The sequence below is a fragment of the Schistocerca piceifrons genome, chromosome 2, assembly GCF_021461385.2.
Source record: "Schistocerca piceifrons isolate TAMUIC-IGC-003096 chromosome 2, iqSchPice1.1, whole genome shotgun sequence".
NCBI classification, from domain to species: Eukaryota; Metazoa; Arthropoda; class Insecta; order Orthoptera; family Acrididae; genus Schistocerca; species Schistocerca piceifrons.
Genome location: NC_060139.1, coordinates 892,168,116 through 892,192,496, shown reverse-complemented (window position 1 = coordinate 892,192,496; position 24,381 = coordinate 892,168,116). Strand labels below are relative to the sequence as shown.

General features: G+C 41.8%; 1 protein-coding gene across 1 annotated transcript; it reads right to left on the bottom strand.

Moving 5' to 3' along the window:
* Positions 1–1,003: 1,003 nt before the first annotated feature.
* On the bottom strand, positions 1,004–23,366 carry LOC124776862. The gene is made up of 4 exons (XM_047252040.1): positions 23,261–23,366; positions 8,249–8,335; positions 7,143–7,201; positions 1,004–1,239 (listed from the first exon to the last, which is right to left on the bottom strand). Exons 1-4 carry the CDS (start codon positions 23,304–23,306, stop codon positions 1,090–1,092), a joined length of 342 nt encoding a protein of 113 aa, XP_047107996.1. The 5' UTR covers positions 23,307–23,366; the 3' UTR covers positions 1,004–1,089.
* Positions 23,367–24,381: the final 1,015 nt, after the last annotated feature.

Here is a 24,381-nt window from a genome sequence, read left to right as displayed (position 1 = left end):
AATAGCTCACATGTATTGATTTTGTGTGCGGTATTTGTGTTTTGTGTCCGCCATCTCGGTCAAACGAGTTGACGAGATGTAGAGCAATGACAGATGTTTGCTTGCTTGTCGACCTCTGTAGAATAGGACGCACAGCAGGGTTACAGCAATATTAAATTTTCATATAACGGTCTTAACCGATAGGAACGACAATAGGAAGCAGTGAAAGGAAATTAGGGTCGTTATACCATGAACATATTAAAACGACTATGTCAGTGGAATGTACTACTCCCAAAGTCGTCAAAAGAAATGTTGATTTTGTGGTAAGTATACTTGCCATGTGTCATGAAGAAACTACTTTTGTGGTAAGCTTATTTCAGAAAGGCCTTGAAAATAACGTTATTTGGTGGTACCGATGTGTCTCGCGTCTATATTCCAAAACAAACAGAAGTTGCAGCTGGTGCAACGGGCTGCTGTTAGATGCCACGAGCGTTCAGAAGCGGTGCAGAATATTCCCTACAACGCAGTAAATATACACGGTGAGTGATAAGTATTGTAGGAACGCGACCACGATGTTGCTGCACTTGGCCTTCCTTGGTTGTTATCGGAAACAGGCGGTGACATTTCACTAAAAAAGTACAGTGGTAACTAAGGAAAACATACCGTACGACGAATGATTTCAGGACAGCTGCGCAAATTCTGCCAAGTGGTTCAGCGCGTCCTCGTGAAATATCGCGATAAAAACCCTCGGTAAACCGATCGAAGCGCCCTCACCAGCAGGTGCAATAATGTTGTGGTCGACTGATATATCTCCCAAAGCCCGCGAAAAGGCTACTTTAATGGCGGGATTACTAGTGTTATTGTTAGTCATAGACAAAGTTTTTCTCCCATAATTCTCGTACTGTACAGAATAATAACCATGCCAGTTTTGACTGAATTGACCTGAAAGAGAGGATTCTTTGCTGTAAAGCAGATTTTTGTTACGGCTGTCTGGAAAGGAAAGGTACCAGTTCATACACAAGCAATTTGCCAAAATTTTTTAATTTTTGTCCAGTTTATTTCCATACATGGTGCTGTTGTTACTCGAGTTTTTGACCCAAATTTCTGCTTCTACTGGTGATTACGGCGGTGATGAAGAGCGGTGAGTCTAGCGTGAGACGCAGCCGCTCCACGTGAGTGGGACCTCCCTCTAATACGAGCCGATCCACCGTCTTCTGCTGTAGTTTCGTCCTCAGTTAAAGGAGTTCCGCTCGATGTCAGCTAGACAGGTGGAGAAGAAGCAAGTTCTGTGTTACGTTGTTTCGAAATCTGGAGCCAACGTCACATTTCGCGCATAACATCACGTTACTGCTAAAGTACCACATAATTTACAGAAAATAAACCACCTCCCAGTCACGGTATTACGACATCTTTGTGGCGTCATCGGTGCGTACGTCGTTAGACAAGCTAGGTTCTGTGCGCGGGAACTGTATGCATATAGGGAAATCGATGACCCGTCTGTATGCTCATAGCTCACAGCTGTCGTTTGATGACATTTGCAGAGTTTCCGCGCACCTTTCTTATGAAAGCGTATATCGTTTGAGCTAACGTCACCTTGTGGAACCTGTAGAGCAAGACACGCCGTATATGTCAAGTGCGAAAGGCGTTGTAAATGAGATTACTTATCGCAACGAGAGACTAGTCATCCACAATGGCGGTATAGTTTGCGCCCAAAGAAAGCTTTTTTATAGACGAGTAGTGACAGAAACAGTAATAAGGTCGAAGTAAGTGTTATGGTTTTGTCGTAAGTGACGAGCGTGTAGTTATTGTTTCGAAGAGACGACAGACGAAAGCCCATGATTTACATTCATCAAACATTAAGGTCCTGGACTGTGCCGTGACGGACACGGCGGACCCGAGTCAGTGGAGCAGGCGGATGAAGGCGGGTTCGAATTCTCCACCACCGCTGCCGTGTGCGTCTTGTTGCAGGTGGTACCACCAGCTGCGGTGCAGCTGCCAGCGAGGCTCCTTCCGAGAAGTGTTCCTAGCAGCTGAGTCGTGTCATTTGGTAGAGACTGGTGTTCAAAATTAAAGCAACCAACAGAAATTTTACAAGGTTGTGTTTATATTGCCACAAAACTGTATAAACAGGTGACAGTAAAGTAGAATCAATGTAAAGAATACAGAACGTAACCAACTGCAACATGCATAACGGTAGACAAAAATGTTCTTCGTTTTTCCACACTTAACAGATTTACACGTGGTCTAGGGGTAGCGTCTTTGATTCATAATCAAAACGTCTTCGGTCCCGGGTTCGATCCCCGCCACTGCCTAAGTTTTGATAAATAATCAGCACTGGCGGCCGAAGACTTCCGGCATAAGAAGTCAGCCTCATTCTGCCAACGGCCTTATCAAAGAGGGTGGAGGAGTGGATAGAGGTTCAGGGCACTCTCTTGTCCTAGGGGTGGGAAATTGCTCCTAAAGGCGGAAGAATCAGCAATGATCAACGACATGAGGATGCAGAAGGCAATGGAAACCACTGCATTAAAGACACGTAACATGTATCCACGGGACATGTGGCCTGTAATTGAAGAAGTGTCATGATGATCTCTCCAATGGCAAAAGATTCCGGAATAGTCCCCCATTTGGATCTCCGGGAGGGGACTGCCAAGGGGGAGGTTACCATGAGAAAAAGATTGAATAATCAACGGAAGGATAACGTTCTACGACTCGGGGCGTGGAATGTCAGAAGCTTGAACGTGATAGGGAAACAAGAAAATCTGAAAAGGGAAATGCAAAGGCTCAATCTAGATATAGTAGGGGTCAGTGATGTGAAGGAAGACAAGGATTTCTGGTCAGATGAGTATCGGGTAATATCAACAGCAGCAGAAAATGGTGTAACAGGTGTAGGATTCGTTATGAATAGGATGGTAGGGCAGAGGGTGTGTTACTGTGAACAGTTCAGTGACCGGGTTGTTCTAATCAGAATCGACAGCAGACCAACACCGACAACGATAGTTCAGGTATACATGCCGACGTCGCAAGCTGAAGATGAACAGATAGAGAAAGTATATGAGGATATTGAAAGGGTAATGCAGTTTGTAAAGGGGGACGAAAATCTAATAGTCATGGGCGACTGGAATGCAGTTGTAGGGGAAGGAGTGGAAGAAAAGGTTACAGGAGAATATGGGCTTGGGATAAGGAATGAAAGAGGAGAAAGACTAATTGAGTTCTGTAACAAGTTTCAGCTAGTAATAGCGAATACCCTGTTCAAAAATCACAAGAGGAGGAGGTATATTTGGAAAAGGCCGGGAGATACGGGAAGATTTCAATTAGATTACATCATGGTCAGACAGAGGTTCCGAAATCAGATACTGGATTGTAAGGCGTACCCAGGAGCAGATATAGACTCAGATCACAATACAGTAGTGATGAAGAGTAGGCTGAAGTTCAAGACATTAGTAAAGAATCAATACGCAAAGAAGTGGGATACGGAAGTACTAAGGAATGACGAGATACGTTTGAAGTTCTCTAACGCTATAGATACAGCAATAAGGAATAACGCAGTAGGCAGTACAGTAGAAGAGGAATGGACATCTCTAAAAAGGGCCATCACAGGAATTGGGAAGGAAAACATAGGTACAAAGAAGGTAGCTGTGAAGAAACCATGGGTAAGAGAAGAAATACTTCAGTTGATTGATGAAAGGAGGAAGTACAAACATGTTCCGGGATGATCAGGAATACAGAAATACAAGTCGCTGAGGAATGAAATAAATAGGAAGTGCAGGGAAGCTAAGACGAAATGGCTGCAGCAAAAATGTGAAGACATCTAAAAAGATATGATTGTCGGAAGGACAGACTCAGCATACAGGAAAGTCAAAACAACCTTTGGTGACATTAAAAGCAACGGTGGTAACATTAAGAGTGCAACGGGAATTCCACTGTTAAATGCAGAGGAGAGAGCAGATAGGTGGAAAGAATACATTGAAAGCCTCTATGAGGGTGAAGATTTGTCTGATGTGATAGAAGAAGAAACAGGGGTCGATTTAGAAGAGATAGGGGATCCAGTATTAGAATCGGAATTTAAAAGAGCTTTGGAGGACTTACGGTCAAATAAGGCAGTAGGGATAGATAACATTCCATCAGAATTTCTAAAATCATTGGGGAAAGTGGCAACAAAACGACTATTCACGTTGGTGTGTAGAATATATGAGTCTGGCGATATACCATCTGACTTTCGGAAAAGCATCATCCACACAATTCCGAAGACGGCAAGAACTGACCAGCTTAACAGCTCATGCATGGAAGCTGCTTACAAGAATAATATACAGAAGAATGGAAAAGAAAACTGAGAATGCGCTAGGTGACGATCAGTTTGGCTTTAGGAAAAGGAAAGGGACGAGAGAGGCAATTCTGACGTTACGGCTAATAATGGAAACAAAGCTAAAGAAAAATCAAGACACTTTCATAGGATTTGTCGACCTGGAAAAAGCGTTCGACAATATAAAATGGTGCAAGCTGTTCGAGATTCTGAAAAAAGTAGGGGTAAGCTATAGGGAGAGACGGGTCATATACAATATGTACAACATTCAAGAGGGAATAATAAGAGTGGACGATCAAGAACGAAGTACATCGAGGAAGCAATGATGGAAATAAAAGAAAGGTTCAGGAGTGGAATTAAAATACAAGGTGAAAGGATATCAATGATACGATTCGCTGATGACATTGCTATCCTGAGTGAAAGTGAAGAAGAATTAAATGATCTGCTGAACGGAATGAACAGTCTAATGAGTACACAGTATGGTCTGAGAGTAAATCGGAGGAAGACGAAGGTAACGAGAAGTAGTAGAAATGAGAACAGCGAGAAACTTAACATCAGGATTGATGGTCACGAAGTCAATGAAGTTAAGGAATTCTGCTACCTAGGCAGTAAAATAACCAGTGACGGACGGAGCAAGGAGGACATCAAAAGCAGACTCGCTATGGCAAAAAAGGCATTTCTGGCCAAGAGAAGTCTAGGCTACTAATATCAAATACTGGCCTTAATTTCAGGAAGAAATTTCTGAGGACGTACGTCTGGAGTACAGCATTGTATGGTAGTGAAACATGGACTGTGGGAAAACCGGAACAGAAGAGAATCGAAGCATTTGAGATGTGGTGCTATAGACGATTGTTGAAAATTAGGTGGACTGATAAGGTAAGGAATGAGGAGGTTCTACGCAGAATCGGAGAGGAAAGGAGTATGTGGAAGACACTGATAAGGAGAAGGGACAGGATGATAAGACATCTGCTAAGACATGAGGGAATGACTTCCATGGTACTAGACGGAGCTGTAGAGGGCAAAAACTGTAGAGGAAGACAGAGATTGGAATACGTCAAGCAAATAATTGAGGACGTAGGTTGCAAGTGCTACTCTGAGATGAAGAGGTTAGCACAGGAAAGGAATTCGTGGCGGGCCGCATCAAACTGATGACAAAAAAAAACAGATTTACACACACATTGCGACACCTGGTTAATGTGCTCAGTGCGAGGTATGACCGCCTTTAGCACCAATACTCACCTGACAAATACGGGACATGCTGTGAATGATGTCACTTATCTCAAGTTGAGACAATAACGCCCATTCTTCCTGGAGGGATTCTCACAAATCTTGGAGAGTGGTTGGTGGATGCCGACATGATGCAACCCATCTCCCTAGTGCTTCCCAGACATCCTCTTTGGAATTCAAGTAAGGAGGGCAAAGAGGCAATGCCATGCGTGCAATACCTTCAATTTAAAAAAAAAAATCAACCACCCGTGCCCTATGAGGTCGAGCATTCGAGCATTATCGTCCATCAATACGCAGTCTGGGCCCACAGCACCTCGCAACAACCGTGCGTGAGATCATAAGATCTCCTCACTGTATCTGACAGCAGTTAAATCTTGCTGATTCACCCGCACAATATCATGAGGAGGTGTTCGAGTGGTCAACATAATCCCTGCCCATACCATTGGAAATTCTCCTCGATATAGGTAGCTTTCTACAATGTCTGGATCCTGAAATCGTGTTGCACGTGCCCTCCAGATGCAAATCCGTCGACAATCACTCTCCAGGCCTAATCGGGACTCATCTGTGAAAAGAACATTGGCACACAGTTCGACTGTTTAGCGTGGTATGTTGATGGCTCAACTATAGACGTTCCCATCTGTGAAGACACGCCAGATGCCAGACGTAGACAGACATCAGGTCCCCCAACAATGAAGGCCACTCAGTTGAAGCCTTCTGTACACCGTTTGCCTCGATGCACCACGTCCATGGGATGCTGCGATGTCAGATGCCAGATGCAGTGCAGTACTAAGGTGGGACCATCGTGCCCTTACTGCCAAATAATGGTCCATTCCTTCTGATATCACACGTGGTCGGCCTTGTTCTGGTCTCCGGGATACAGTTTCCGTCTCTATAAACTGTCGCTTCACCGAAGAAACCATAGAACCATTCACATGAAGCCACCGGGCCACATCAGTTTGCGACTCTCCAGCTTCCATTCTTCATATGATCCTCCATAGCACATAGTATGTAGGCGTCTTCTCTGTGCCAAAGTGCGCCGTCTGTGACTGTGTACACAGCAGTTGTGGATGTTGGACTACCCTGAAAACATTAAGTCGCTTGATAGATGCCCTGACGTCATAGTCGGCGTGGTTATTCGTTGAGCGGAATGCCATCTTCCGTGCAGAATTCGATCGTAACGACATCTGTCTACAGTTTGTGTGAATATATCGTGAATTAGACACAGCATGGGGAAACAGCAGTTTGTTGCTTTAATTTTGGACACCAGTGTACTAGCATTTGTTGTTCGAACTCGACCGCAAGATCAGCTGCTAACACTGCGAAGACAACATTTATTTTGACCGACTATTTCTTGACGAATAGAATTTGAATATATTGATTTGATTCAACATGAGACATTTACATGAAATTTGGGTAATAATTATTATATTATGCTCTTCGAGAGGTATGCCTGTCACGAGACCTTTTATTACCTTAAATGCCTGTCTCATTCATGAATTAAATGTCTGAAATGTTCATTTTATATCTGCGGGGATTTTTAACAGTTTTGTGAAACATACAGCTTAACCAGTCCAGTCCTATAACTCCCAAACCGCTCCCAAACAAAGATGCACTTCGTCCCCTTTTTTCAACTTACCTGATACAGTAGGCAACCGTCGTCGCAGCCATCTCCGTGAAATTCGTCAATTAGGTCTTCTGCATGAGAAAAACAAAACACTTTACAAACTGTTTGTATTCAGAATACCAAAAAACAATTCAGTCATAAAGTACGTTATAATTAATCTGACATAAACGTATGATTAGGCCCATTACCAAGCCGCTATACTATTACTTCTGCCACATGTTTCAATCTCTCCCCCAAACACGTTAATTATTGGAACACAAAACTGTTTCTATTAATTACTGTCGCGAATGTACCTGCCCACTGGAACATCAAAAGTTGGCAGCCTATCAGCATCGAAGATGCAGGGAAACATCGGGCACTGAAATGACACTGAACGTTCTTAATATGTTGATACCTCAGCACGGACATTTGATTTAAATATTCTTGATCACTTTATATGACTGTATAACTAGTATAAACATAAGTAATTGCATTTATTTAATATCCATTAATTTTTTGTGTCAGTGAGCGAAGTTCACAAATATAACGTAATCACTTGAAACCCGGTTATCCGAAAGGCTATTGATTACCTACTTATTTCAATGTCTTTCAGTTAGTGGAAGATATATATGTGGATCTTAAGTTCTCTATGTTCTGTATTATGAACAGTACTGTGTACTGCTTCTTTCATTTCACTGGATTCCATTCCAACGAAATAATAGCTCCCTCCTTATTAAAATACATAGTCCATCAATTTCTATCAAAACTTTCAAAGGCATTTTTGCGTTTCATTAATACTTAACATGTTCTTTAAGTAACTTTATTAGTCAAGTTGTGTGGATTGACATAATCCATCAAAAATAGCAACGCAGCTTACAAGGAAATAAACTTTTGTATTTTTTCATTGTAAAAATAGCAACCATGCACTTGTAGCCACCTTTAAAACGTAAACGTAATTTATTGATACTATTGTAAGAATCAACAAATTCAGGTCTTCTCAATGTTATATATGTGAGAGACCTAGAAGTAAAAACATTATGGCCAAAAACGTTTAAAACTTTTAGAATGTTATTATAATTAATTAATTAAAAAATTTCGTTCATGAATTGTTCAGATACGTGTACCAGTAATATACATACGGTACGAATTGGAGTCTCGCGCATAATTAGCCTTTTCTGCCAGGTCTAGGCAATGATCAGAACACGTCACCTGTGCGAAGCTGGCTCCTGCGAAAAGAAACAGTGCTGCAAGTAAATATGCATTACATATGTATTGTATATGTCATTCACAATACACCACAGAAAAGACCTAAAAAGGGTTTTAATTTTTACTATCTGATTGAAAAGTTTCACGATACGACAACTCAGTACTGTACCTGTATTTAGCGTTATGAAATAATGTCGGAGTTATATGAATATAGATAACCGCAAAAATGTAGCACACTAACGGAATTAGGTTCACTTCAGTGCGAATACGAGCACATCATCGGAACTGGAGACATAAACAGGATCTTAGTGACACAGTCTCTACATAACGTTTAAAGAAGATTCTTCAGTTACCGTACGAACATTCTCTCATTGCGCCCCACACACCTCACTACGTACCATCCCACTGTTGTCGATGTCATGGCACTAAAGAAAGATTGACAGTGTTTGGGATGTCGGTGAAAGGTGGACCCCACACATCTCACTGGATGTAGCCATTTCCGTGGTTCACTCCTACCAGCCCCTATGGCTCAAGTTGCGTCACGCATCCTGTACCAACGTTAGTTACGGTATGTCGAACGTGGCTCTTCAAAGCGGACTTCCCAGAAACCCAATGGTATCGAATCAAATAATCAGTGAACAACAATTGAGGCGAAATTCAGAAACTTACTGACAAGACCACGGCTTTCAACAACAAGAACAGTGCAAACTCAGAACTACGTCAAATGTTGATGAATAGGTATAATGTTCAAATGCGTTTCGAGTCAAATCCGGCGCCTCAGTGCTACTACGAATACAGAAAACTGTTGAAATGGCGAAGAGGAATACGTTCCGAACCCCTGAATAAGTCATACTCGTTGCATCGCGCTCGGAAATACCAAATACGAGTTGCGCGGTCCTGTGGAAGAATCTCCGTAGCTTGGGTGAAGGGAACACAGTCAGATGACGAAGTGAATGAACTTCTTTCAGCTCTATTCACCTCCCATGCTGAGACGAGTCGTCACCTGGAAGAATACCAAGATACAAAATGCTGATATTTATCACATTGCTATGTTACAATAAACACAATAATAAAAGCAATAAAATAACGAGAATCCTTTCTTAACCGACGGGCAACGACTGTCTTAGCATTACCATATTCAAGAATGTTCCTGACGGCACAGTATCAGCCTTGATAGGCATATTTATTATTTCTTTCGTGAATGGGATACATCCTTTTCAATGGAACATGAGTGTACCCCGACATGCTCCTAAAATCGATAACCCCGAATCACCATGTCATAAACTGTGAAATATCTCTATAAGAGCCGTTTCTTGGCACAACATGAAGAGCCGTTTTGTGGCATCCTTTCCCTTTAAATAATATTCTGAATCAAATTCCGCGCCACGAAGTTGGTGCTGTTCCCTTTTTCCTGTGACAGGATTGAGCAGTGGAGCTGTTTCAAACCTGACAGATTAATATAATGCAAGCAATTTGTGCTCTGCACCTTTATTAGGAATTTTTCACATTTGGCAGATTAATGCAAGCAAATTGTACTCTGCATCTTTATTAAGATTCATTTTACAATCATTTTCTATTCTTATGTATACCATGTGCATCGTATTTTACCCTCTGTACTCTACATTACCATGTTTCCTTTCCCATCCCTCATGACGCGATTATGTTTGTGTGAATGCATATTAATCTTGGTTATAAGGAATAGCGTTGTCCTGCTGCTTTTCGTCTACTGTTGGTGCGGGTCTACTACCTAGGTGCAGTTTAACCAACTTTGGTGTCCTGTCAGCAAACAAAGAGGTTTATCTCCACTGTCCGAGTGTAGGTTTTGTGCTAAGTTGGCGGCGGAATGAATACTCTGGTCACTTCCGTTTACCTGGGAGCTCCCCTGCCTGCGACTGTGCTGAAGAAACTATATCTTGGGCTTTTGGAGAGTTCACTTCGTAATCGTCCGCCCCCGGTAGTTAAATGGTCAGCGCGACAGAATGTCACTCCTAAGGACACGGGTTCGATTCCAGGCTGGGTCGGAGATATTCTCCGCTCAGGGAATGGGTGTTGTCCTAATCATGATCATTTCATCCCCACCGACCCGCAAGTCGCCGAAGTGGCGAAGACTTGCACCCGGCAAACTGTCTATCCGACGGGAGGCCCTAGTCACACGACATTTACTCCGTAATCGTTAAGCATGGTCTTGGTCTTGTTAATTTCGCTTTTGAAATGTGTAAGCTTTATTCAGACCAACTGAAGTGGTCTAATTTTCTCTTCCAGTCATTAACAGTGAAGCGTTGTGCTTATACATTTGGGGGAAATGTTAGGAGTGTCGGATTTAATAATTACTTCGAAGTAACATTGTCGCTTCAGAACATTACATGGTGGGGAACGGCCCAGTACGTGATGAGAAGGACAGTGTAAGCATTTTTTAATTTGTGTGAATGTGTAAATAATTGTGTCTTCGTATGCATGTGCTGTCTCCGTTCTTTTCGTTGTGTATAAGTGTCTACCACTTGATCTGTCTCCACGTGTCTCTTGTAACGAGCCACCAGTTCAGAATTCATGAATTCCTTTACTGAATGGGGAAACTCTTTCTTGTTTTTCATATTTCCGTGATTGATAGCTATTTTGCAACTTTTGTGAATGATAATCTGCGTGATTTGTTCGTGTTTAGCGAGCTCATATGTTTGTAGAATCACGTGACATTTACACGGCGAACCCACAGTTACCGGGTGTTTTGGTGTTGAAATATATATGTAATTGAATATTAGTCTGGTTTGCTGAAGCAGTTGGCTTTCACGCATAAATTTGACCGTATTTTCATTTCAGTTGCGTTTCCTGGGATCCGTTGTACTTTCGGCGGGAACTCGTATGCTGTTTTCCTATTTACCGAATTGTATACAAATTATCTTGCTTTCGATTCATATTTGACGATAACCACGCAGTCGGTACCAACCTCCTTGCTGCACTTTCATTTATTTAGCGTTGGCGGAGTTCTGATCCCAGCATGTCTTATTCTATATTTCTGCGAATGAATGTGCGATCTGAAATTGTGAGTTACTAGGTCATGATTAAATTATCGTGTGGTTTTACGTTGAGGCACCACAAAAATTTTGTGTACATTGTCCTTCCATGAGCACACCACCTTGACTTCATTAATAAATAATTTTGTTAACGTTTAATCCCCATGTGTTCTGCATACTTAGTCAAAGCTCCTCTACTGAACCACTTTATTTGAAATTATTCTGTTTTATTAATTCAGTGTGGTTGCATAGTTTAAGCTTTGTTGATTATTCACGAAGAGAACCTTGAAACCAATGACTGCAATTGTGTAACCTTTTCCAGTCCAGCTTTCTCTTTATTTACGTACAGAGTAGGGTATGGGCTGGTGGCGACCCTGCTCTTAAATTTCAATCAATTTTAGAAGTAAGCGGTAGGAACGCAATAGTAGCACCTTCATATGACATGGTGTGTGGCTTCCCCAGCCGTTGTCGACATTAAGACCCAGTTAGAATTTAACAGCCAACGGGTACATCCTTACAACATATCACCCACTGTATCCAGAGTATGGGAATATATTGATCACGATCAACTGACTGAATGTTTATGTAAATACAACACTTATGTCATACATCAGTTCGGATTCGTAAATACCAGAGCACAAATCGTGGGCAAATTGGAGTACTGGATGAGCTGAAATATGTCATACATAACAGAATGCCATCAAAATTGATACACTGCCGAGGCAGATAAAATATTCCGGTAACATACTAAAGTGAACTGAAAGCTACCTGAGAACCAGAGAATAGCGTGTGGTCTGTGGGAGTGGAGAGCCTTACTGGAGGCATGTTCCCACAGGAGTTTCCCAGAGCTCAGTCCTAGGCTAACTTTTATTCTCCTTGCGTGTCAACGTCTTCTCATCTGTTCTGTCTGCCTGTTAACTTTCCTTTCTGTGCAGACGTCCTCCAGCTTCACTCGAGAGCCACACCAGTAGATTTCAATGCAGCCACTGTCCAGATGAATAGCGATCTGTCTTGGGTGGTGCAAGACCGAGAACTAAATATGATGAAATCCTAACTACCTTCAGTACACTACCAGAAATTAATTAGTTCCAAATTGTATGTTCAGCTCCGGTATCCAAAAACCATGTCAGTAAACGCGAACGTTACGGGTGAGACTTTGAGTGAGCAGTTCCGCAGGGTAGAGATCACTGACACCACGCGCAGAAAGACTCCCGCTTGCAGTCATCCGATCTCCTGAACCTCCGCTACTGCGATATAATCCAGTATGGCGCGAGACTGTAAACTCTACACGTTTAGAACAAACTGTGAATAACTGTGTGCATTACGCCTCCAAAATTCGTCAATATCCACGTAATTTTCTCGCACTCTCAGAAAGGACTATTATTACGTGACTACCGTAAGCTGTCCGTACATCTTCGACTCTTCAGAGTGAATGAAACCCGATACTTCTTTGCATCAAAGGTCACGTACCTGTCACTTCATCATAGCCGTATTATACAAGGAGTAACTGATCTTGAACGCCAGCGGTGTCTGCCTATAAAACAAAACCATTCGCAAACTCATTCTCTGTTGCTGCTGCCTGCCTCTTCAAAAAGCTACGCTACACGCTCCACACAATTCAGTGCCCCCTTGTATTTACGAAAAAAATTAATCACTTCCTTTGGCGCACCTAAAAAGGAGGAACAAATATATTCAGTTTCTTGCTATGAAACAGTAATTAAATGCTCCCGTCTTCTCCCCGTTATGTTTCCTTTTCCATTCTTTTCTTACACAATCGCTTCCATTCACTCTCTTCGTTCATGCCCACTGCTGCTCGTGATTTGAAGTAAAACTACTTTCAGTTTTCTTGTGGTCTACTGTACGTCGATAAATACTATTATTTTATCCATTCTGGTAAGAGAACACCGCAGCCGTTTTCGTAAATTACACTGTTTGAAATACTACTACCAGCCACAACTATTTTGAACTGTTTTTATTGTATCATTACCATTTCTGGCCCTGAACACATCGTCAGATGGTATCGTCGACTTCTTTGTGACCATAATGTAACAAAGTTTCTGTGATAGCTTTGTTTACAAAAGGTTTTTCATTTGCGTCCTAAATTATAACAAACTTTTAGTGGTTACATAGCTTTACTCTTATATATGCTCTACGCAATGCTCTTACTTCCTGGAAAGCCCTCCGATACGTATTACAGGAAAGACGTTTGCTTTTCTTTTGCGATATATGCTGATCATTGAACTGAACTAAATACAAAATGCCGGATACATTTGTTTACATCGGCTACTGCTCTGATGTGACAAACACCGTCATATGTGTACAGATATGGCTGGTTCAGTACTGGAATTATTGCCAACACACTTCGTAATACACATAATTTTAATATAGTTGTACAGGGTGTTACAAAAAAGGTACGGCCAAACTTTCAGGAAACATTCCTCACACACAAAGAAAGAAAATATGTTATGTGGACATGTGTCCGGAAACGCTTACTTTCCATGTTAGAGCTCATTTTATTATTTCTCTTCAAATCACATTAATCATGGAATGGAAACACACAGCAACAGAACGTACCAGCGTGACTTCAAACACTTTGTTACAGGAAATTTTCAAAATGTCCTCCGTTAGCGAGGATACATGCATCCACCCTCCGTTGCATGGAGTCCCTGATGCGCTGATGCGTATTGTATCACAGACGTCCACAATACGAGCACGAAGAGTCTCTACATTTGTACCGGGGTTGTGTAGACAACAGCTTTCAAATGCCCCCATAAATGAAAGTCAAGAGGGTTGAGGTCAGGAGAGCGTGGAGGCCATGGAATTGGTCCGCTTCTACCAATCCATCGGTCACCGAATATGTTGTTGAGAAGCGTACGAGCAATTCGACTGAAATGTGCAGGAGCTCCATCGTGCATGAACCATATGTTGTGTCGTACTTGTAAAGGCACATGTTCTAGCAACACATGTAGACTATCCCGTATGAAATCATGATAACGTGCTCCATTGGCGTAGGTGGAAGAACATGGAGCCCAATCAAGACATCACCAACAATGCCTGCCCAAATGTTCACAGAAAATATGTGTTGATGACGTGACTGCACAATTGCGTGCGGATTCTCGTCAGCCCACACATGTTGATTGTGAAAATTTACAATTTGATCACATTGGAATGAAGCCTCATCCGTAAAGAGAGCATTTGCAATGGAATGAGGATTGACACATTGTTGGATGAACCATTCGCAGAAATGTACCCGTGGAGGCCAATCAGCTGCTGATAGTGCCTGCACACGCTGTACATGGTACGGAAACAACTGGTTCTCCAGTAGCACTCTCCATACAGTGACGTGGTCAACGTTACCTTGTACAGCAACAACTTCTCTGACGCTGACATTAGGGTTATCGTCAACTGCACGAAGAATTGCCTCGTCCATTGCAGGTGTCCTCGTCGTTCTAGGTCTTCCCCAGTCGCGAGTCATAGGCTGGAATGTTCCATGCTCCCTAAGACGCCGATCAATTGCTTCGAACGTCTTCCTGTCGGGACACTTTCGTTCTGGAAATCTGTCTCGATACAAACGTACCGCGCCATGACTATTGCCCCGTGCTAATCATACATCAAATGGGCATCTGCCAACTCCGCATTTGTAAACATTGCACTGACTGCAAAACCTCGTTCGTGATGAACACTAACCTGTTGATGCTACGTACTGATGTGCTTGATGCTAGTACTGTAGAGAAATGAGTCGCATGTCAACACAAGCACCGAAGTCAACATTACCTTCCTTCAATTTGGCCAACTGGCGGTGAATCGAGAAAGTACAGTACATACTGACGAAACTAAAATGAGCTCTAACATGGAAACTAAGCGTTTCCGGACGCATGTCCACATAACATCTTTTCTCTATTTGTGTGTGAGGAATGTTTCCTGAAAGTTTGGCCGTACCTTTTTGTAACACCCTGTATATTTAATTAATTAGGTGTGAAAGATACTGGTAATTGCCTATGTAGAATTTTCTCTCTGTAAGTTAAGCATTATTTCAATCAATTTAGGTTATAGGAAGTGTATGAAAGTTTGAAGGTACATATGTTTTCTAATTCTAGTTGATCATTAAATATGCAGTCACGTTCATTGTGAATGTGGTTATATGTTTCTAATTCCTCTAACAAATTCATCTGTACTCCTTTTTCGCCGGCCGGATTGGCCGTGCGGTTCTAGGCGCTGCAGTCTGGAGCCGAGCGACCGCTACGGTCGCAGGTTAGAATCGTGCCTCGGGCATGGATGTGTGTGATGTCCTTAGGTTAGTTAGGTTTAATTAGTTCTAAATTCTAGGCGACTGAAGACCTCAGAAGTTAAGTCGCATAGTGCTCAGAGCCACTGTTTTGTACTCCTTTTTCGGTAAAATGTTATGTCTCCAAAGTCTCTTCGATGCTTATCTCTGCGTTTATGAGTTGGTCCAACTGAATAGCTAAAGTTGACGTGTTTAGGTTGTTGAGCCTGAGAGCATCCATGTGTTTACCGTATCGTACGTTGAAACTCGTACAGTTCGAATTTAAAATTTGGGGCACACAGAATAATATAATTTTAAATGCCAGACCTGTGGTGTATTTCAGATTTTAAATTTAAGTTGCCACTGTCTACTTCTCTCTCTGCATGAAGAAGCGTGAATTTTTGGAAGAATCCTTAAAGGTGCTGAGAAAGATAGAGACAGCTGATGATATTGCACTTCCCAGTCAAAGTCTTTTAAATAAACAGGAGCATTTCATATACTTGTGCTCCGATGGGGGGCCTTTACCATTTTTTCGCTGGTTTTCTTCTTTTCTCTACTACAGCAAGGCATGTCACTTATGTGAAAAGAACTTTATGGGCCAGCTAAATTTTAATAATTTACTTATGTGAAACTGAAGTAAAGCAAAACTAATTTTACAACTCAGACCGGATTTCACGCCTACAAAAATTTAGCATCTGCTTCAGTACAACGAGTTGGCGTTCCCTGAACCCTTCTGATGATACCAGACAGACTTTACAGCATGTTTGTTAGAGCTGCGTCACTTTATAAACTATGTTTTAGGCTAACACCGGACTTTATGTGTTATTTTAGGTGTACAAGTAGGGTAAATTTGAATATTCGTATTTCGGAAACGGATGAAGATATGAAGAAAATTTTCGAGTTTGTTCGAGATCGAGATCATAGGAATATACATAAACAATTACAGCCATTTTCTGTACTTAGCCGTTCTGAAATCCATGGATAGGTTTGGTACCCAAAAACCTGTTTTTGGGGTGTTTCGCGATAAAGGATAAAGATTTTTAAAACGGGAAGATAAATGCATAGAGAATATACCGTTAAAATTCGAGCAATTTGCCGGGGTTAGTTATTTAGATGTCTGCTGCTGACGGCGCAAACATGGTGTAAAACTCTTTTTCTGGTTTTCTCAGGAACCGTTCATGAACTGTATGATGCCTCTATAAGCCCCGTAATGCACACTGTTCACCACATCTAACGCAAACAAAACCAACCTATTTTGTCCAATTATCTGATCTGTAGGAAGTGTATAACGTCCAAATGTTGACCCTGTACTGTAGGATACTTACAGTAAATCTATACTTGTGTTGAGTATGCCAATGGTCCCCAGCCCCAATTTCCGTTTTCGAGACAGGAAAATTATTAACAAAGTAAGGAAACTCAGTTCACTTGCTCGTAGCACGTGTTCCATGGGAGAAGACATTCCGTTTCGATGTAGATGATAGTTCACGACTGAGCTAGTAACGTATGTCATAACAATCCACATGTTCTGTAATTAGTTTTAAAAACATATAGAATTTTATTCGCCATAATACTCTACAACTGAAGGATTAACAAGATCGTATAACTTTAAAATTTCATGCAGTGCTGAAGTATGTAAACTCATAATATTTACAAACGCTGCACAAGGTACAACCTCACGTGTGACAACAGAAACGGTAGAAAATTCCGGTAGCTGCTTATCGTGGTCTCTAATACGCGTTCCTCCATATGATTCTGAAATGGGTCACTAGATTGAACACTGACTAGGAAACATGAGGTGTTCCTAGGTACAGTATATTCCAGGTACAACACTCTCCTCCACAGATCTCACAATCTATTCGTTGCGTACATGAGAACGAGTGTGACACCACAGAATGCTAAGTCACAAAAGGGGGAGGGAGTCCGTAAAAGCTTTGAGTTCTTAGGTTCGAACCATTCCAGCAAGAGAAGCAGCCTCATGGACGACTCAGCTGGACCCCGAGTGCTTCGCGTGCGAATGTAACTGCTGTAGGAACGACTGTCGAGACAAGTGGCGAATATGGCGAAGGATAGCGTGGAAATACTAAAAGTAGCTGTTCACATTTTCTTTTTCTCACTTTAAGAAGGAAATAACATTTGAATTAACAAAACTGACGCGGTACACCTCGTTGTTGAGGCCGGTATTGCATCTGCGTATGCAAAGCACCTGTTCAAAAGTATTCGGACACCTGTTAATGCACATAAATGGTGGGCCCATCCTTTGCCTCCATGAAGGCTTGGACTCTGTTAGGGACACTTTCAGTGAGGTCTCGGCAGGATTGGTTAACAACGTGCTTCCGGGTGTTTTGCAGAGTTGTAACTCGTATTTCCATTTTGTGTGCTAAATAAATGCACTAAATCCATAAAATCAGTAAGATGCACTGAATTTGTAAAATGGAATAAGTAGTTCGGTAGAACACCCAAAATCAAAGCACGCTATTGATTTTTCGTTGAGGTGTCTGAATGTTTGTGAAGCAATGGCGGTTCATTCTTCCTCAATAGCGCAAACCAGAGACGGCAGTGATGTTGGACGCTGGGATCTGGAGAGAAGTCGGCTTCCTGACTCACCCCAGAGGTGTTATGTTGGGTTCCGGTCGTGATTGTGAACAGGAAATTCTATATCGGGAATGGTTCTCACTGTAAAATGTGCGTTTAGTGTTTTCTGAAGGGCACTAAGTGAACCGCAGCCTAATCATGAAATACACTAATGAGCCAAATAGTATGACCATTGCCCATCACGATGTTGGATGCCGCCTGGAGGCGTTTCGGGCGTGTGACGCGATAACGAATGTATGTTAGCGAAGCAGACACGGACAGGGCTTCACCATGACGCAGCTATGGACTGCAAATGGGAAATCCATTGAGATAAGCAACTTTGACCAAGGACAAATTCTTTGTATGCAGCGCCTGTGAACGAGTATCTCGAAAACGGTGAACCTGTTCCAATGTTCACCTGCTACTGTCATGAACGTCTACGGAAAGATGTAGGACAGTGAAACTACCACTAGGCTCTAAATAGTTGGACGTCCACGACTCTTCATTCAGAACGTGGGGTTCGGAGGCTTGTCTACTCTATAAAGTAGGATACCTGGTGGTCTGTGCCATCTCAACCGAAATAGCACAATGCTGGCGCACGCACAAGTGTTTCAGACCACCGTTCATCGCACATTGTTGAACATGGAGCTCCTCAGCAGACCTCTGATACGTGTTCACATGATGACCCAAAGGCAGCGTCAGTTACGATTTCAGGGGGCGCGGGACCATCGGGATACGACCGTCGATCAATGGAAACGTGTTGGCTCATCGAGGGAATTAAATTTTTGCTACACTAAGTCGCTGGTCATCTCCACAAGCGCCGTGAACGGCGGCTCGAAACGTACAGAGGACCGAGGACGCAGGTTCATGGGATCAGTATTATGCTATGGGAGACATTCTCTTGCGAACCATCTGCATCCCTCCATGTTGATGTCTTCCCCAACGGTGACGGTATCTTTAAGCAGTGTAATTGTCCTTATCTCGGAGCCGGAACCGTGATACGGTAGTATGAAGAACGGTATAATGAACTCACGATGATGATCAAATTCACCCGATGTCCTATGGATCCTGCCTGAGTCCAAATCGTGCGCCATCAACGCGTATGCAATCAGCGGCCCGTTATTTACGAGAATTACACGACCTGTGAGTGAATACCTAATGCCACATACCTCCACAAACGGACCAACATAGTGTTAGATCCCTGATACGCAGAATGAGTTATGTATTTCGTTCCAAAACAGACAAACAAGCTATTAAGCAAGTGGTCATAACGTTTTGGCTCATCATTTTAAACCCCTGTGCGATTCACTTCGCTCTTCAGTGCTGGCGCTGCACACCGTCGGGGGTAAAGTTCTCCAGGCTTTTGCGATACTCAGACCCATCCACCGGATTGCTACAGGCTACAGTTTGATTCTTAAGTCCTAATCGTTCGTTGCCAGTTGTTCATTGTACAGTGAAGTCGCTATTTCCAACATCAGAAGCGTCACTCAGCACTACCTACAGACGTGTGGGGCTTATGAGGAACTGTTTTACCATTGTACCTCACTATTTTTAACCCTCTATCCTAGCTACTGTGATGGTAGAACTTTGGAGTTCACGAGTGATTCCTTTCGCTGATTTCATGCGATTTTTCACAACGACCCTCCACAATGCTCTACTGTCCGTGTCCATCAGGACAAGTGGTCCCCTTGGTCTTGGTTTAACTGTGATTGTTCCTTCGAGTTTCCACTTCACAATCACGTCACCAACAGCCGCCTTGGGTAGCTTTACAAGGCTTGAAATGCAGCTGATGGACTTGTTACTTAAGGGGGCGTACTGAAAAGTAATACCTCCGAATTTTTTATGTGAAAACTGTCAGAAATTTTTAAATGAAACAAATGTTACTAACATTCTACATCATTATTCTTGATATCTACATATTTGCATCCCTCTGCCGCTAGAGCGCTCCGAAATGTAGCGTGTAACGTGACTGTATGTAATGTAAATACGTCGGTGCGTCGGAATCAGAATATTTTAGTCGAGTTTCGAATTCGAAGATACGTGAAACACCCTGTCCCTCTGCATAACAATGGCAGACCACACATAAGCGCAGTGACGCCTGCAACAATCCGACGGCTTGTGGTGACTATCATCGATCATTTTCCATACAGTTCCGACTTGACGCCATCCGATTTTTATTTGTTTTCAAAACTGAAAGATCACATTCAGTGACTTTACTTTGATAGTTGCGAAGCGCTGCAATAAGAGATGAGGTTGTGTGTCCGTCAACAAACTGATCTCTCACTGGGATGAATGTTTTCGTGTGTACATTCAAGAAAGGTAGTAGGAGTAATCCACTAAGTTACAGGCCCATATGATTAACGTCGATATGCAGCAGGATTTTGGAACATTGTGTTCGAACATTATGAATTACCCCGATGAAAAGGGTCCATTGACACACAGTCAACACGGATTTAGAAAACATCGTTCTTGTAAAACACAACTAGCTCTTTACTTTCACGATGTGCTGAGTGCTATTGACAAGGGATTTCAAATTGATTGCGTATTTCCGGTTTTCCGAAAGGCTTTTGACAGTGTACAACACAAGGGGCTTCTCGTGAAATTGTTTGCTTATGGAATATGTCTCATTTATGTGACTGTTTTCTTAATTTTCTGTAATAGAGGTCACAGTTCGTAGTAACTGACGAAAAGTCATCGAGTAAAGCGGAAGTGAATTCTGGCATTCCCCAAAATAGAGTTATAGGCCTTTTGCTGTTCCTGATCTATATAAACGATTTGGGGGAGAATCCGAGCAGCGTCTTAGATTGTTTGCAGATGACGCTGTGTTTATCGTCTAGTAAAGAAATCAGAAGATCAAAACAAACTGCAAAACAATTTAGAAAAGGTAAGGTGCGAAAATTGGCAGTTGACGCTAAATAACGAAAAGTGTGAGGACAATATTATTATTTTCAATTCTGCTGATTCAAATAACATATCCAGTAGTATGAGAAAGAGAATTTATTCCTTCAGTAATAATCAGATCCAGATTACTTTTAAAGACTGGGACTGCGCCTTTTCATTTTAGATTTCCAGAAGTCATAGGTGCTTCAAGCTGAAATAACTGCTTAACGCTAATAACACGGCAAAAATTTGCCCAGATAATAGTACTATTATATTGTATTCAACTAAGAACATTTATTTGAACCATTATCATCTTAACAATTATCATTGGCGCAATAATGCACATGAGTGGTAAGAGGAATCCGTGAACTACTGTTGCACGATAAATCAGTCAAATCTAAAGACCGCAGATTCATCTAAATACCTAGGAATTACAACTGCGAATAACTGAAATTCGAAGGAAAACAGGAAATATGAGGAAGGCTAACCGAAGACTGCGTTTTATTGGCAGGACTCTTAGAAAATGTAACAGATCCACTGAAGAGAGTTCCTACACTAAGCCTGTCCGTCCTCTTTTAGAATACTGCTGTGCGGTGTTGGATGCTTACCGGAGAGTATTGACGGAGTACATCGAGATAGTTCAAAGAAGGGCAGCATGTTTTGTGTTATAGATTAATAGGGGACAGAGTGTCACAGAAATGGTACGGGATTTGGGGTGGACATCATTAAAACAAAGGCGTTTCTCGTTGCGGTGGAATCTTCTAATGAAATTCCAATCACCAATTTTCTCCTCCGAATGCGAATATATTTTCTTGACACCTACCTACATAGGGAGAAACTATCATTACGATAAAATAAGGAAAATCAGAGCTCGCACGGAAAGATACAGGTGTTCGTTTTTTCCATGCGTTGTGCGAGAATGGAATGATAGAGAACTGTGAAAGTGGTTCGATGAACCCTCTGTCAGGCACTTAAATGTGATCTGCTTAGTATCTATGTAGATGTAAATGTCTCCAAGGTGGTTATGTTGAGAAATACATATGTAAACTTGAAGAATGTAAGAGACAGAATATTAATAGCGGTATTTTTGTGTAAAAACTTTTAAGAGTTTTCTCATAAAAAAAATCGGAGACATTTCTTTTCAGCGCATCCTCGTAGATGAAGTCCAGGGGCTAGTGAGCATTCACAGTCGCTGAGCTCTCCTGACTAACAAATTCTGCTGTAGCCGCTTCTCTGCTTACAATACGGTATTTGCCTCCTCATATACTGGCTGGTCTGCCTCTCGTGCCTTCTAGTGGTCACTTCAGCATTAGCTCTATATTGGGATGTGCGGATAGTTCTGATGAGACGATGTATCATTAACATTATTTATGAAATATCAAATAATTAATTCCTTGTTAAACTTGTATAAGATATTTGTTATCTCTGTCGTAACTCCCGCATCAGTACCAAAAACTACAGTAGTATTGCCCATTTATTTTAAAGATAGATGCCATTCTCACCTCGTTCTCACCCAACATTAAATTACTGTGTCTGATTTTTAAAGCCATTCATGGGATAATCTATCGGGCTTTGGCCACATGAGCTACACTTACTCGAATGCGTAAAGGGAAAAGCCATCACAAATTAGTTAAGTGTTAAATGAACATTGCAATCCATTTTTAATCTTTGCAAAAGTTAGTCTTCCCTCATATAATTTCAAATGGCTTCCTCTCTTATAATACTTAAGTTATTCACTAGTAATTAACCTTTTTCCCAAATTGCTTTTCTACTTAATGATGTGTATGTCATCTTACTCTGCCATATGTGATGCTACTGTCATTCTTCCTTTAACTGTCTCCTTACTTTACGACTTGGATACGGTAATAAAGGTAGCGCTATGGTGCCAAAGACAAAATTTTCGTTTTGTGTCATGTGAGGGAAGAACAAAAATCATGTCACAGACAAGCTTAGGGATGAAATGATGTAGCACAATCGCAGAAGGTCACTGCATGAGAAACACGAATGGAAATCAATGTAATTCTGAAGAAATTTAAAACAAGTGATTACGGTCCTTGCGGTTGAGTCTCACCTCATCACATTTTGGCCTTTAGTTAAATATAAAACATCACTTCGTATTTGTCCGTCACACTGAATAAACACACAGTTAAAACTCTAGTGTTAGGAGGTGCAGGTCCACCTCACATAAACATTATTATGCGCTGCTGAAACAGCTGCCTTACCGACACAGGCGACGACCACGACGACAAAGATGAATGCCTTCTGCATGGCGAATGATAGCCAAGAGTCCGTAACACAGCCCTATATACACAGGAAATCGCCCACTGCTTCGGAATGCAAATTTAAGCGGAAAAAAATGTGCATAATAGTGATAATTACTTGCAAATTGCATGTCAGTGAGGTATCTTGTATTTTGCTTCTGATTATCCACACCATGTTTAAACAAAAGTTAAATCGAAATTCCTTGTCCGTTATCATAAGTGAGTTGCATGTCTACGCGGGTAAGCCCGATAATAGAAATATTACGAGGTACAAACTCTACTTTTAGATGTTTTGTTTCTAGACGTTGAGTTACTGCGTGCATCAGTACTGCGATAAAGGCTGACAAGGAAACCTTAGCCTACTTGCCACTATCAACATGAGTCATAGGTAATTACGTCGTTAGGGAAGTTTTAAAAGTGTGTATGCCGTTGGAGAATTTCTTTGGTTTCATTCCTAGTTATAAACTAAATAAGTTGTATTATAAGGAACACTGGCTGTTATTATAAAGCTGCATTATTTGTAAGTCATTCCATCGACTTCCATAGTCGTCAATTGTGTTCGCTGAAAATACTGTACCACGTTATTTTCATACAGAAAAATAGTCCATATGTAGCGAGATTAAGTAAAGGAAGCATAATCATTAGGATATTTGACATTAACTTTACGATGTAAAAGGGCTAAGAAGTTCTTTCTCGACGTAATTTTCATACACGGTGTCGCGCCACGGTCGATGATGGAAACATTTTGTTGTTTAATCCGAATCGACTACCACATTGCTGTTGTTGATGCCGTCTTCGGTCCAGAGACTGGTTTGATGCAGCTCTCCATGCTACTCTATCCTGTGCAAGCCAGTTCACCTCCGAATAACTACTGTAATCAACATCTTTCTGAACCTGCTTACTGTTCTCGTCTCTTGGTCTCCCTCTACGATTTTTACTCTCCACGATTCCCTCCAGTAATAGATTGGTGATCCCTTGATGCCTCAGAACGTGTCCCTTCTTCTAGTCAAGTTGTGCCACATATTCCTCTTCTCCCCAATTCTATTCAGTACCTCCTCATTAGTTACGTGTCTACCCATCTA